The sequence below is a fragment of the Cygnus olor genome, chromosome 1, assembly GCF_009769625.2.
Source record: "Cygnus olor isolate bCygOlo1 chromosome 1, bCygOlo1.pri.v2, whole genome shotgun sequence".
Classification (NCBI taxonomy): Eukaryota; Metazoa; Chordata; class Aves; order Anseriformes; family Anatidae; genus Cygnus; species Cygnus olor.
Window position 1 is genome coordinate 46,014,867 of NC_049169.1, and position 14,627 is coordinate 46,029,493.

The 14,627-nt window shown below is 35.4% G+C and overlaps 1 protein-coding gene across 1 annotated transcript in view; it reads left to right on the forward strand.

Annotated features, from left to right (window-relative positions):
* LOC121063868 (ankyrin repeat and sterile alpha motif domain-containing protein 1B-like) overlaps positions 1 to 14,627 on the forward strand; it is a 269,342-nt gene that overhangs the window by 104,672 nt on the left and 150,043 nt on the right. The window contains exon 9 of the mRNA XM_040544776.1: positions 7,066 to 7,206. Within this exon, the coding sequence (XP_040400710.1) occupies positions 7,066 to 7,206 (141 nt within the window). The remainder of the gene's footprint in view (positions 1 to 7,065; positions 7,207 to 14,627) is intronic.

The following is a 14,627-nucleotide window of genomic DNA, read 5'->3' on the forward strand; positions in this document are numbered from 1 at the left end:
GTATTGATACTTGGTATTAACTGTGCAGATAGTATGATTTATAAGTATTAGGTACATGCTCAAAGTCAGGCAAATGCTTAAAAGACAGTTTCAATTTGTTTTACCTAATGTTAGTAGGAAGAAATTAGTTTGGAAGGCAATTCAGTCCTGTCCCACAGGACAGAATGGAGGAGATGGAGGATTAGGGTGGAGAAGATAAGATGTGAAAGTGCCGGTATGTTCATATGTTAAAGACAACTAGTTTAATCCATAGATTAAACAATACATAGATTAGATTAATCTATAGATTAAGCAAGTAGCTCAAATGAAAGATTTAGCTTTTAAGCAGTTCTAACTAGTTTAAAAGAATGATGTTTTAAATTCATTTATGAATCAGGAACATGCATATTGCAGCTTCAAGTAGCTTATGCCTTTTGCAGTTAATTTCCCACTGAAAAACAAATGCAGTTATGCTTCCAAAGATACCAAAAAAAAAAAAAAAAGATTCTATAGGCTTTATATACTACTTTATTCTTAAATAATACCTGCTTATTATAGCTAAAATATAATTTCTAAAAGCATTTGGTGATCCATTCTCATTTTTTCAGTTTACTGAATTCTTGAATTTTCTGCCATTTGAAAATCTTAATCTACTTTGAACTGAATGTGGTAATCTTCATATGAATACTACTTCATCTATACGTATATTACAACATTCACTTCAGAAGCTTTCACCTGTAGTGAAAAATCAATTAGCCAAGATCGACCTTTTTGTTAGTATATAAACAATGCTGAATAGAGGGGAAGGAACACTTCCCTTGAATGATTAATTTCTTGGATGCTCATCATGATGGGTATCAATAGCACTTTCTTACTGAGCAGCAGTAACTGCATAACAGTAACATTTATGTACTTTTCAGCAAATATGTGAATTAATCATGTTTGTCCAAAGTTTTTAAATATTTTACTGTTGTTATGTATAGTAAATGACTGTGAATCAACTGACCTTGTGGTGACTTCCAGTTACAGTAATTTCTTTCCAGGTTCAGACATGATTGTGCTTGAGTTCAAAGCAGTTGACTTCAGGCAAAGTTTAGTTTTACAGAACTGCAAGCAAAAAAGGCAGTCATGTGCTGCTTGACTGGTGTGCAGTGGTGCAGTGGTCAAGATTCTCCCTTCAAGGACTGATAAAGCTTGTTCTTTCAGAGCACTTAGTCTCATATAACACTGGAAAGGGTCACAGAATATCTCATGCTGATTCCTGATGTAGCTCAGCATCTCTGCAAACTTGCCTCTGTGGTTTTGATATAGCCAAGAGATGAAGACCGCAAACTTAGCAACTGTCTTTGAAGTTTGAGAAACTTGGGACATGCTCAGCATCTCACAGGGATGGTGGCAGAGGCAGATACAGTACAGTTCTCCAGCGTTCAGCTGCCTTAAGTACAAGACCATCCTTCTCCTGTCATCCCATTGCTGAATACAGGAAGTGAAATCAAATTCTAACCACACTCATAGCAAGGCTATGATGAAAGAAATATAAAATAGGAACGTATTTGTGAAAGAATGGCTGCAGATTTGCAGTGCAAGACGGAAGACAAGATAATGAGGATAACAAATAGAAAAACACCAAGCAGGGTACCTTGGGGAATGTGGGAAAGGTGTGCCCAGGCTACCAAAACATTTCACCATTGTTCTGTCTGCAAGACATAGCGTGTCTTGTAAATGAAGCTTCTCTCTGCTGGGATCCTTACTGAATCCCAGAAGGGTACATTTGGTTAACGCAGGGATCCTGCTGTGGAAAAATAGTTATTGACAGTGTTATATTTCATTCCCAAATGCTGCTTTTTTCCCTTCCACAGCCAGCAAGCTATTCCCTGGTCATGGCCTGGGCATCAGCAAACGAGCATGGGGAGCCTTCTGGCCACGGGAGCAGTAGCAACAGAGCAGCCTGCTCAACCCAATTTATAATGGACAGTTAGAAACAGATTCCCTCTTTGAGTTCCTCACTCAGTATAACATAAATTTAGACTATCAGAAAAAGAACTGCAGTGTTTTCATCTTCATTTCACAACATTATTACATAACCTTTGGGCCAGATGAAGGAGAGGCAGAAGCATGGCTCTGTCTCACAGTGGTTAGGATCATAAGAAATATTTGCATGGTCCTATGCTGTCAAGTCACTTCTTCCAAAGAAAACTGCCATTGAATTAATTGTTCCAGACTAAGTGGTAGCATTTAGATTACCAAATGTCTGGTTGCTTTCTGCCTTCTATAAGCAGAAAGAGATTGCCTTCCAGAAGAAGAATTGATTTTGTCCTTGCTGCTCCATTTCAAAGAGCGTATTTTTCTTACTATGCCATATGCTGCAAAATAAACAAAATGTTAACGTTAGTGTCTATGGTGCAATACCAAATGGTATGTCCTGTTATTTTATATCCCTAACTGTTTTGCTGATGCTGTTCTCTTCTGGTTGGTACTGGCAGAAAGGGTATTTGCAGTACCACAGCAGCCAGATGATAGTTATGCTGAAACAGAGATACAACAGGTAAAGAAAGCTTTTGATGTTTGGTTTTAGAGACTACAGGAAAGTCTCTTCTCTATCCTGAAACCAGGGGATTTAATCACATTTGCCTACCACTGACTGGTACAAATTTTAAGGTAGAAAGCAGTCCAGTTTTCATTAAAAAATCAAAAAAACGGGGAAGAAAAGGAAGATGAGAGGTTTCATTTGATTTAACTGTATTCATAGAAAAGACTTGTCTAGATAATAAGGTCATATAGTAGGCAATTGTCGTCTGTAAAAAGGAATGCCAAAACTTTATGTATGTTTTATACATGGCATAACGCTTTTTAAGCTGTGAACATGGTAGTTTTAAGTAATAGTTAAGACTGAAGGTGCTCTCTTTTTCTTTTTGTGTTGACTTTTAAGGATGGAAAAGACTTTCTCTGTTTTTATTTATATATGTATTTTTAATTATTATTATTTTTTCCATCTGTACTCACTATCCTGTCTGTTGCTAAATATTAGCTTGTTCTCAGATCAGGAGGGAGGTGTCAGGTTATTGTGATAGCCAAGCTGATGTACACAAACCTACTGGAAGAACAAATAGCTGTTTTACAGAATAAAATATCCTTCAGTGTAAAGTTTCCTACAGGGAAAATTCTGCCATTTATGTAGATGGAGACATAAAGAAGAAGACTTCCATGCCTAAATTTTCAAAGACATTATCTAAATACTCATCAGATATGAGAATTAGAAGTGATGCGTCAGACCCAGTGAAGTCTGAGGAAAACTTGCCTCTAATTGTAGATCTTACTACTCTCTTACTGCTATATTCTTATACTTTCTCTTTTACATACACAGAAAATTATTTATTTTATTATTCTGTTTATTTTATTAGCAGTAGTCTGCTACTGCTTTAAGTAATTTTAATACTTATTTCAATGTTCTAATAACAATATAGCTGTCTTTTATTAAATGTTTTATTTTGTATCAGCCTTGTGGTTCACTATCAATTACTCCTTTTTACATATGATATCTAATATCTTTTAAGATTTTCTATCTGTTTTGTTTGAGGATATGTGATATTTATATTCATGCCTCTTGTAGTTTGCACAGAGTTGGCTTTTTGGAAGCTTAGTATTACAGGTTATGTTGACATCACCATTTCATAATGTCAAATTCAGTTAATTGAGCAACTATGATCTAAGTGGCATTTTCTCACTACATTTTCTGTTTCTTTTCCAAGTCAGAACAGGTATTATAAAAGGTTTGTAATTGTGTCTGTTTTTCTTCAGGTGACAGAAATCTCTTTCTCTCTATTTATTTCATTATTTTTTTTTCCTGAGAAGTGGGCATAAATAACCTCAATTTCACTAAACCTCTCCCCACAGGGCTATTTCAAGGCTTCCCAGCAGCGCACACAAAATTAGATTTTCATGTCCAAAGGATCTCTGAGGAGGCAAAATTAAATTTACAACATAACAGAAAAACGAGGGAGTTCTGAGAAAGGAATGAAGGCTGGGAGAGGATAGTAGAAAACTGGGTGGTCTGGATTGGGGTTTTTATGGGCTTGTGTGACAGTCTGAGGTCCGTGGACGGATTATAGATCTTTCTCTATCTCATATGCCTCCCCCAGGTGTCTCCGTCTCCCTAGTGTATGCAAACCCAGTCTGTCGCATTTGGGGGACTTCTGACTCCCCTTTCTCTCATGCAGCCATTAACTCCTTCCCTTCTTTGCAAATGCAGCTGTCCTTCCTTGCAGCAACTCCTACCAAGCCCTTTTTGCCTGTTGTTTGGGAAGAATGGGGCTTCTAGCAGCAGGGATGGGTGAGAAAGCTGATAGTGGTAACTGTTTCTTGGTCCTTCATATACATTTGTCCTAATCCTTCCTTTTTAGTGCTTTACCTGTAGCAGAAATCTGGGGAAGAAGAAGAGAGAAAACAGTCATTCAGTATACAAAGAGCCATCCCTACTCTTCAGTTCTCTTTAAATTAGCCAGTATCATGTCATAAACTGGATTGTCTCATGGCATCAGAGTACTAGTCAATGTATTCCAAACATCTCAAATGAATTTTGACATCTGCTGCTTTTTTATTATTATTTTTGATGCCCAGGAGATCTGACTACATAATATCTCCCACTTCTCATCCATATTGACAGCATTAATTTCAATTTCTGTGATCTCCGTTCTTTCTCTATATACATAGCATCAGTGTAAATAATACAACTCTCACTCATTCTGCTTGTTTACTTTTTGTTGCTCAATAATATTTTTGCTATAATGATTTTCTACTCTGTTTCTGTAATAGCTAAAAACTCATATGTTCTCCCTTGAATGATTCAAATGTATTGAATTTCATTATCCATCCTCCTTTGATTGTGTTAAGAAATATCTGATTTTGTGTTTATTTTTTGCCTTTGGAAAGTGAATTGAGTATAATTTTTTTCTGTGTCCTTTGTCTTTATCCACTTAGATTGGCTTTTAAGATGTGTGTTACAGGCTTTCCTGTACCTAGCACTGCTGCAGTTCTTTGCTTTTTGCTCCAGGGGGCAAGAAGCACTTTATTCTGTGATCCAGCAATTCTGAGATTTAAAATACAAACATAGGGCAAACACCATGGAAGATGGCATCATAAATAGATGGGAAAGACTCATAGTCTGCTTCCTTTGTCTATGCAAATGCAGAGCAGTAATAGTCCTTCACGACCGACACTGTGCAGAGTTAACCCAATCCTTTTAATAGTCCCTGTAAGAATACTGGTTGCTACGGCAACACATTCTGTGGTACCACTTGACTGTCAAAATAACCTCATAAAATATCATGCTAAGAATGGTTTAGAAATTGACTTTTAAAATAAGAAGTAAATAAATCCACCTAACTTTAGAAGATATGGCTAGATTCAAGGAGTCTGCAACAAGGGAACAACCATTTCCTAAGTGAGGGGAATCAGACTAGTGGAGATGGATGTGTCGTGTTTCTCATCCATGGTGAGTGAGCTGGCATAGAATTTAGAAACATTTATTCTGCTTAAGGTAATGGTATACCAACCACATATGCGTATAATATGTTAGCACAGGAGTCAAAGGTTAAATGGCCCTCAGATGGTATACAGTTTTATAGTATTTGCTTTTGCAGTGCCTTTGCTTCGCTTACTCATATCCATCAGCTTGTATTCATCTTCAGAACTGCTGTTGTTTCTGCTCTTCCTTTCCCCCCTACATTTCCTTCACCTCTACATGCCCTTTCTTGCAGCATACCCCACACTCCACATATTTCTATATTCTGTTGGCTAAAATAATCTGCAGTTAAGTGGTGTTGTTTTTTTTTTTTTGTTTGTTTGTTTGTTTGTTTTTTACTTGTGGGCCTCATAACAGTGCTTTAGAGCCTATGTTACCACCACATTAATAGATGTGGTCAGCCATTGTCTCAAACAGTATTATGTTGGTCAGACAAAAATCCAGCCACTTCTGAAAGCTTGTTTAAGATAAGCACGCATTCTTAGAGATAGAACTTGGCATCTGAATATCAGGTAGGCTGCACAAACAAATGTCAAGCAGGCTGGAACAGCTATTGCAAATTCCAGTTTAAATATAGACAAAATAATTATCTGTGGCATAAAATTTAGTTGTGAGTAAAACTTGAAATTTTTTATTGTCATGATTTTTTTAACATGAGATTTAAAAAATCATTTGTAACTGGTTTAACTCTCCTCCTTTTTCTCCTGAAATCAACAGAAGTTGCTATTGCGATTCATTTAGTAGGAGTGAACTATCCTGTGTAGCAAAAGAACATAAATAAATGGGAAGTGTCCACTTTTTCTGCTTCCAGCTGTCATTAGAAAGATAGAATACCAGTTTAAGCAAAGCTAGCATTATTCCTTTCTAACTGAGGCCAATATAGAAACCTTAACACTCACAAATTAATAGCATTTTCCAGTACCCTTCAGCCCTTCTAGTCAGTGAAAAAATACATTTTAAAATATATATATATTTTTGCCAACATAATAAGCTAATGTGTCTGCTATTGGTAAATGTCAGGGAAAAAAAAAAAAAAAAAAAAAGAAAACTCATTACTTTGACTGAATTTAACTTTTTTTTTTTCTTTTTTTTTTTTTCCTGAAAAAACCTTGGACTTATCCAGGCAAATGTTTTTGTCTTCTGAACACAACAGATGACTGTTGAAACTAGATCCTCTCAGCTATTATTTCCTTCTAGAAGATAGTAATTTTTTTTAATGTTAGTTTTTATTCTCTCCAGGCTGTCCTCAACTTAATTTTAATTTAAAATGAAGTAGAAATTGCCAAATACCTGATAATGAAGAAAATAAATACACATTTTTAATGTATATTATTATATTCACTCATATTTAAAGTATAATTGCAGGTAGCTCAACACGCACCATCTTGAGAAAGTGTGATTTTCATACAACAGAATAATGATTGAGTAATTGCTATGTATTAAAATACGAGGTTATCTTTTGACATTTATAAATGGGAATCTTTTAAGCTCATTTCATTAAGTAAAATGGTTCTTTGCAATGTATCACTATGTTTAATTTGAAAGTACTGTTTCTTTATGCACAGAGGCCTGCTTCAACATGTTTATCAACAAGAGAGGAGGAAGAAGACGATGCAGGTGAAAACACTTGTGGTCCTTCGGGTATATGGGAAGCACTGACACCTTGTAATGGATGCAGAAACCTTGGATTTCCCATGCTTGCACAGGTATATGTTTACCTATTCATCCTAAAGCTTAATAACTACAGAATAACTGCTTAATCTCTTCTGTGCCTTATCTCTTACAGTCATTTATAGACTTGCTTTATTCACTTCAAAATTGTTGCCTTCAGTCTTCATTTTAACCTTAAAATCCAGTTTTAAAATGAAATGTTGAGTTTCAGTTTTCCTGTTGTAACACTTATACAGCTGAGTTTAATATCGACACAGTTTGTTTATTACTCTCATTTTAGACAGTTTTTATGTTGTATAGCTTTCTCTTATGATTCAATTGGGAAAGACATTTTGCAGTCCACAGTTTCCTTTGGGATAAACACTCTATTTTTGACCAGCTTCTAATTAATATAATGATATTTCAGCTACTTTCTTTATAGAATTAATTAAGGTCATCATGCGTAGCTCTACTGATGTAAGAGTATAGCCTAAGTCTTCTCTTTGAAGATTCTGTAAGTTTAAAAAAAAAAAAAAGTCCCCTAACATTTTTGAATGCTCATGATATTACAGAGGAGAATAAATAAAAATGGGCAACATACTTGGGTCTAAGTCTCAACAGCTCAGAGTAGACCAGTTTGCAGTATCCACCAATGCATGCCAACAGCTGTGTCCTAAACAAACGGTATTGTACTGCTACAGAACAGGATGATGCTTATGGCTGCTTCTGGGTCTCCCTTGTTCTCTCCCTCTGCTATAGTTTAGTGTTCTAATTTCTGTTACATCTTTCCTGAGCTTTTCTTGTAGCATTGAATGGAGGCCTGCCAAACTTCTGTTTAGAAATGTCTGTTTTTTCAGTTGCATCCTTACTTGGCACTACATTTAAAGAACTTTGTCAGATTCTTGTGTACCAGATTGGAATTACATATCCTGTCTCACCACACTTTATACACTGTTGCTTTCATACCATGACTGTACGTTTTATTCCCCTTAGTCTCATGAGACTTGCACCTGTTTGAAGTCAATGCTAAAGCTTCCACTGCAGTCAATGGAAACAGGATATGACAACTAATGTACTTGAATAACAATGAGCACTGCCCTATCTTTTTATAAGCAGTTTTTGTACTCCTTTCTGTTTTCAGTAGCTGTTTTCTACTTCAAACTATCTGTCATTTTAGACATTTGGCAAGGTATAGAGCTATTGGAGTCACCCTGATTAACAATAGGAGCCCAGTAATTCCTAATTCCTTATTTTGAAGAATTTGTTTCAAAAAAATATTTCTTAAATGAAACTTTTCTTCTCTAAGTATGTATTAGCTATGTCATAATTATTGTTAAACTTTCTATGATGAACATGTGTACCATTTTGGAGTGATTTCCTGATTTTAAAGAACATTTTGTTTTCCTAGTTTCTTTTTAATATATATATATTTGATATATTTAAAGAGTGTTATAGAATTGAGGAAAGCATTTGAATAATAGAATAAAGTTAGCTTGGTTGGCTCTTTCCTTTTCATAAAGAGAGATTAATTTCAAGAAGGATGTATATTGTAAGGTAGTCACTGCTGAATTAGTTTGATTCTTTTTATTTAACTTTTAAATTCAAGTTCACAATAACTTTCTTGCTCTGAGAACTAACAACATTTTTAATTATGGATACAAAAAAGAGTATATTTAATCTCTGTTCTTTCATGAAATGACATACTTTGTTTCTAGCTCATTTCTCTCCATAAAAATTGAAGATGGAAATATTATTTTTTTATTATTATTTGATTTTCTTTCGTATGCAAGAAAGGAAAGAAGATAACTAGTGAGAAGCCTCAAAATTACAAGCCAGTGAATTCAGCTGAAAAGGTGTGCAGTTTTCTAGACTATTCAGTGGGATCTTCTGCATTCAATTCAGAATGCAGCAGAGAGTATCATGTTCAAAGGGATCAAGAACAGAAACTTTTTTATTTCAGTGTTTATAATGACTTTATAATGAATATGTTGAATTAGCCTGAAAATAATATGATGGATAAAATCTACAACAGTATGTTTTAGGTAAAAGTACAAAAATGTATTTTTGATACTCAGGTCAGGACACTACCATGTCAAAAAAATTCAGATTTTATCATGAAGAAATAAAAAAACGTAATTGGCTGTATGTCTTCAAATCCATACTTTATTTAGGAGCACTAAATAGTCAAAAGGCCCTGTGAATTACTCTACAAGTTCATTTTTCCAGTTCTCTTCCAGTTAAAAATAGATTTTACAGTTACGTAATTATACTGTATTTTCACATTGAAGGAAACCAAACAAAATTGATCCTTGATTTGTAAAATGGTAAAATGAATGTGAATTTTAGGTGAGATTATGACAGTATCCATCTATGACCTTATGAGTTAACAGTATTCATAATGCCAAATAGAAGAACAGTTATCTCCTTGACATTTGAGATCAAATATCTCCTTGATTTCTTTATGGTAGTTATGAAAAAAGGCTTGGCTGGAGATATGATATGTATGTAATTTCTGTCCATACAGTGCTGAGAAGTGTCATTTTTAAAAAGGGCTGTTAGAGAAAGTTCTGTGTAAATTGTTTTAAAACCTAACATAATAGTAACACAGGTAGTCTCAGAAGTGGCATAAGCACCTCTCTTTTGCAGTCTCACAATTGGTAAAGTTCTGGAAGAGAATGATGGAAAAGCTTTACGTCTTGTAAAAATTTCAGTGTTTTAGAAATTCCTCAATTCTACATCAGAATGGAGTTGACAAACAGCTTCATCCACCCCCAAAATAATCAAAAGCCAGACAGCAAGGATAGCCAGCTGGATTCTGGGAGACTGAAATTTAAATACCTCTTCTTATTTCAGCAGGCTGCGAATTCCACTTGTAGTTTATGATTTATGTTACTGTGTGTGGCTGCTGTTTTTTTTTTTCTTCTTTTTTTTTTTTTTTTTCTGAAATTAATCTTTCTCTTTGAACAGAAATTCCATCCTTGGTAAAATTGTTACGTGCATTTTTGTGAAAATATTGACTTCCACAAATGGGTATTTTATATCTGAAAGAACCTTTCTTAGGAAATTCCAGATTATATATTCTCTAACTGTCAGTCAGTACAAAAGAAAATCCCTTGTTCAACCTACATAATTGAGTAATTATTTCCTACAGATTCAGAAATTTCAAATAATCTTAAAGATAAGCAAATAGAATAAAAACAACTTTGACAAAGTTAAAGCATGTAAACCTCCACTCTAAAATTCTAGCATTCCAGGCTTTGTTGGAAGCAGTTTACTTTGCAGTGACACAGCTGTTAAACTGAAACTAAACTTTTATAAGTGGTATGATAGTATTAACACCTCTCCCATGGATCTCCAGTTCTTGTAAAGTCTTTCTGCAGTAACTACCAAGATTTTTAACACTTTTTACGTTTGCATGTCTTAACCAACATAAAAATATGAAACTAATGAACATTTCCTCCCATCCAAGAGCTGGAATAAAAGAATATATTTCCTATACAGTTTTCTCTCAGACTAGCAACAGAAGTAGGAGCTATGTGATAAGGTATAATGTTTAGCTGGAGAGATCTCACTATGTTCTAGGTGAGTACCGGAAAGAAAACTGAGATATGATCCTTAAAAAAATAGTTTTGAGCAGTGCCTGATAATCATATAAAAGCTGGAAGCAATGTTTTGACATTGTTATTGACCATCTAAATGAGGAAGATTTCATGAAGAGAGTGGTAATTGAGCTAAATATACAATAGGAAAGTTTAGAGGTAGAAATAGCACAATCAGTCTAATATATGTGTGGGTAGTTATGAGGATCTCCGAAGAAACACAGGCTGTTGGGACAGAGTTCAGCAGATATCTGGGTTGATTCTACAGCTTTATTTATGCTCTTGAAGGAATGATCACAGAACAGGTAATGATAGTAGTGAAGTAGGAGCAGATGCTTCAGCACAGTAACTGACCTTGACTACAAACCTGAGACTGCTAGTCATATATTGTAAGACTGTACCACCACATTGTCTGCAGCTTGTTAATTAATTATAGTGATAGCTACAATATAACTGTAGAAACACAGCTACCTCCTTGGTAGCAGTCAGACGTTTTAGTTTCTGAGCTAACGTGTCACAGGTCATATTTTTAACCTGTCACGCTCCCATGGTTGGAGTGGGAGACTGACTCCTCTGAAATACAACCTTCAACTCATTTTTCCCAGTCTGAATTTCAATGTTTCTCATCCTAATCTGCTCCTTTTCAATGCGTATGAAAGTTTTCATGGAGTTTACATAGATAAGCAGAAGACTACAGAGTTATGGTCATTTTTGGATGCTACTTTCTCATCTGGTTGAATTTCAACTCATATAACTTTTTTCAGCATAGTAGAAGGCTTGTAAATATCCCTATATCAGAACAGCCTGTAATAATAGATAAGGGCTGTGGATGTGAATCTCTAAAACAGAAAAAAAGATGGAACTTGATCATATCTACTGTGAGTGCTCTAATTCCTTTAGTACTTTTTGCAAGACACACGATCCTAACAGCCTCGTTTAAAAATAAAAATTAAACAAATTCCCCAAACATAGCTACCTGTTTCCACTGTATTCTGGTAGTAACCTCATCCACTAGGTGTGTGAGGCCTTTTCTCAGGAAGGACCACAAAATCCTAGGGAAGGCAGTGTGCTTCTATTTAGATACTGTATTTCTATCTAGATAGTTCACAAGTGTTCAATGACATTTTGGTCTATCTTATTTTATTGTAAACTAACATTCAGAAAAAGACCATAAAAGAACTTGGAGGTGTGCTGTGGTAAAAGAGCTGGGCCTAATTTCTACCCTAGCCCAAGCAAAGCCTGTATTTTGTTGGACGTGCATAGAAGAGCTACACCAAGTTCTACCCCTTAACAGAGAAACATTCAGTGCACACTAGTAAAAAAGACAAAATGGCATGAAAACTACAGTTTTGTGTGATTGGAATACACTGCTTTATTCAGTATGGGGATGTCATTGGGGTGCACCGAGGTCTGGCGACTCCCTGGGTGTCCAAGTGCCAAGGAACCATGGGGTCAGCCCTCAGGTAGCAGGGCTGGTCCTTGCCAGGCAGGGCCTCACCACCTTAACCCAGTGAGGGAGCGGGTCAAGCTGAAGGGGCAGCTAGGGGTGGCCCTAGGGCAAGCACATCCAACAAGTTTAGAGTGCTGAGGCAGGTCTGAGAAGCCAGAAGGTCAGTCCATCTGTTGGGGTCAGGATCAGGTCTCATGAGGTTAATCAGGAACCAGGGCCAGATCACGGTGATGAGGCAGGTCTGAAGTCTAGCTGCGAAGTCAGTCTGCAAGTCGGAGTCCAGATCAACAGTGTCATTGGGCAGACACAGATGTGGCACAGCTGTGGCAAAATTAGAGACTGGCACTCCTGCAGCTTTTCTGAGACAGGAACTGAGTATTATGTGTATTATGTATTATACTGAGTATATAATGTATTAGGCATTATATGTTTTCATTTTAACATGTTCATCCAACTTGAACTTATTCTATTTTTAGCTGCCTCTAAAAATTTTCATAAATTTTAAGCTCAGTGCAAGTGTTACAGTTACTTTTTGAATGCTGAAGTACAGAGGAGGGACTATAGAAGAGGGATTATTTCTTCTTTGCTATTTAATAAGAGAAAACTAAAGAGCATTTTTTCAAATAAACACTCTTGGCTAAAGTATTTGAACAAGTTGTACCCAAGAAGTTGTGTCATCCTTCACTTCCCTAACAACTTTCTCTCTCAATGCATTCAGTGGAAGAACATTTCAAATTAGGCTGGTAAATAAACAGATTAAACTAATTTCACCAAAGTTAGTTAAGTTCACCAAAATTAGAAATAGAAAGCCTTGTGCATTAATCTAATTTATATGTTACAGAGCAGGAAATCTGTTATCTTCTTTGCTGATGCACTAATTTGATAAGTTATGATAAGAATGATGTGGAGACTGAGTTATCTTCCTGGAACCACCATTAGCCAGGAACACTTTGGCATACCTGAAACAGGCTGTCCTGGTTCTGTCCCCTCCCAGCCAGACTACAATTGTTATATTATCTATAATATTTTCATATAGTTTCTAACATTTAGTGAGAAATATGATTATATTTCCTAATTTAGTAGATTAAATGGTGAGTTTATTTAAATTGGGTTGATGTGGAAAGCTGTATTACTGATAAAAAAATATTTCTGTTAAACTCTTACTTTACATTGTTGTCTCTTTGGAATAAGCTGAAGTTTTATTAGTAATTTCAGGAACTTACCACCCACACACTGAAGCAGCTACAGAAAAGTGCAGTATGTATTCTGCCTAGAAAGAATCAGCAGGTGATGATTATACCCTGCTGAACAGTGATGGGAAATAAGTATATTGGAAAAATTGCAGCTTATTTTAGTGCTATGCTACATTTTCTGATTGTTTTAAGGCATGAAGCTGAGCATTTTGTTCTTGTATGTAATATGTCACTTCTTAATTTCCAATGTAAATTTCCAATTGCCAATGACTTCAGATGTCTTTGTGTTGTATGCATTTTTGCTGTACTAGTAGCACAATCTAGACACCACTACACAGGTATGTAATGTAACCAGAAATGTTGTAATCTATTAATCCTTGGATACTTTCAGAATTGACTGGAAAATGTCTAGAGCAACCTGAGCAAATGATTAATATTGCTTTGACAAAGAGGTTGGATAACTTCCAGGGTTCTCTTCTATGTAATTATATGTAAACATCTACATTCTGTAATTCTATATAAAATTCTAGTTATGTGACCTGAAATGAGCTCAATATTTGAAAAATTTAGGAATGACTCACTTTTTTTCAGTTTGTAAATTACTGTTTGTCAAAGGTTGGTAATCCCTGACCAGCACTGAGTTGATCTGGGCACTCTTGGTTTGTGCTTGTTGGCTCTTGGTATGATAATAAAACAGAAAAATTAAATGGGCTGAGACAGAGAGAGGTCAAACAATACTGGAAGTGTTAATATATGTCAGATATCATCTGAAGTATTGCTAATCATACTGGTTTTTAAGATGGACTTAACTGTTAATATTCACATTCATGTACAAATTAATGTTGGGTTGGACACTGTCCTGGCAAATGTACACTGTGCCACAAAACTAAAATGTGGCACAGTGATGGACTAGGAAGATCTTAAACAGAGTAAGTATAGTACATTTTGTTACTCTGTGGTTTGCAATTTAGTGGCAACCAGAAGATGCACTTTCAGGGAATTTTTGCTTTCAGTATTGTTTGAAAAATTAAGGGAAAATGGAACAAAAAATCAATTTCAATTGCACAGCAAATGGGTAGTGATAATGCGTAATAGTTTTGTACATGAAAGAAGTTCAACTTTATATTAAAAACTTAATGTTAGTCCTTCAGCTATGTACCTGAAATATTAAAGCAATCTGTTGAAACTTGAAAACTTAGGAGTTCCAGTTTAGTCTGACCAAATTGGGTGTACAG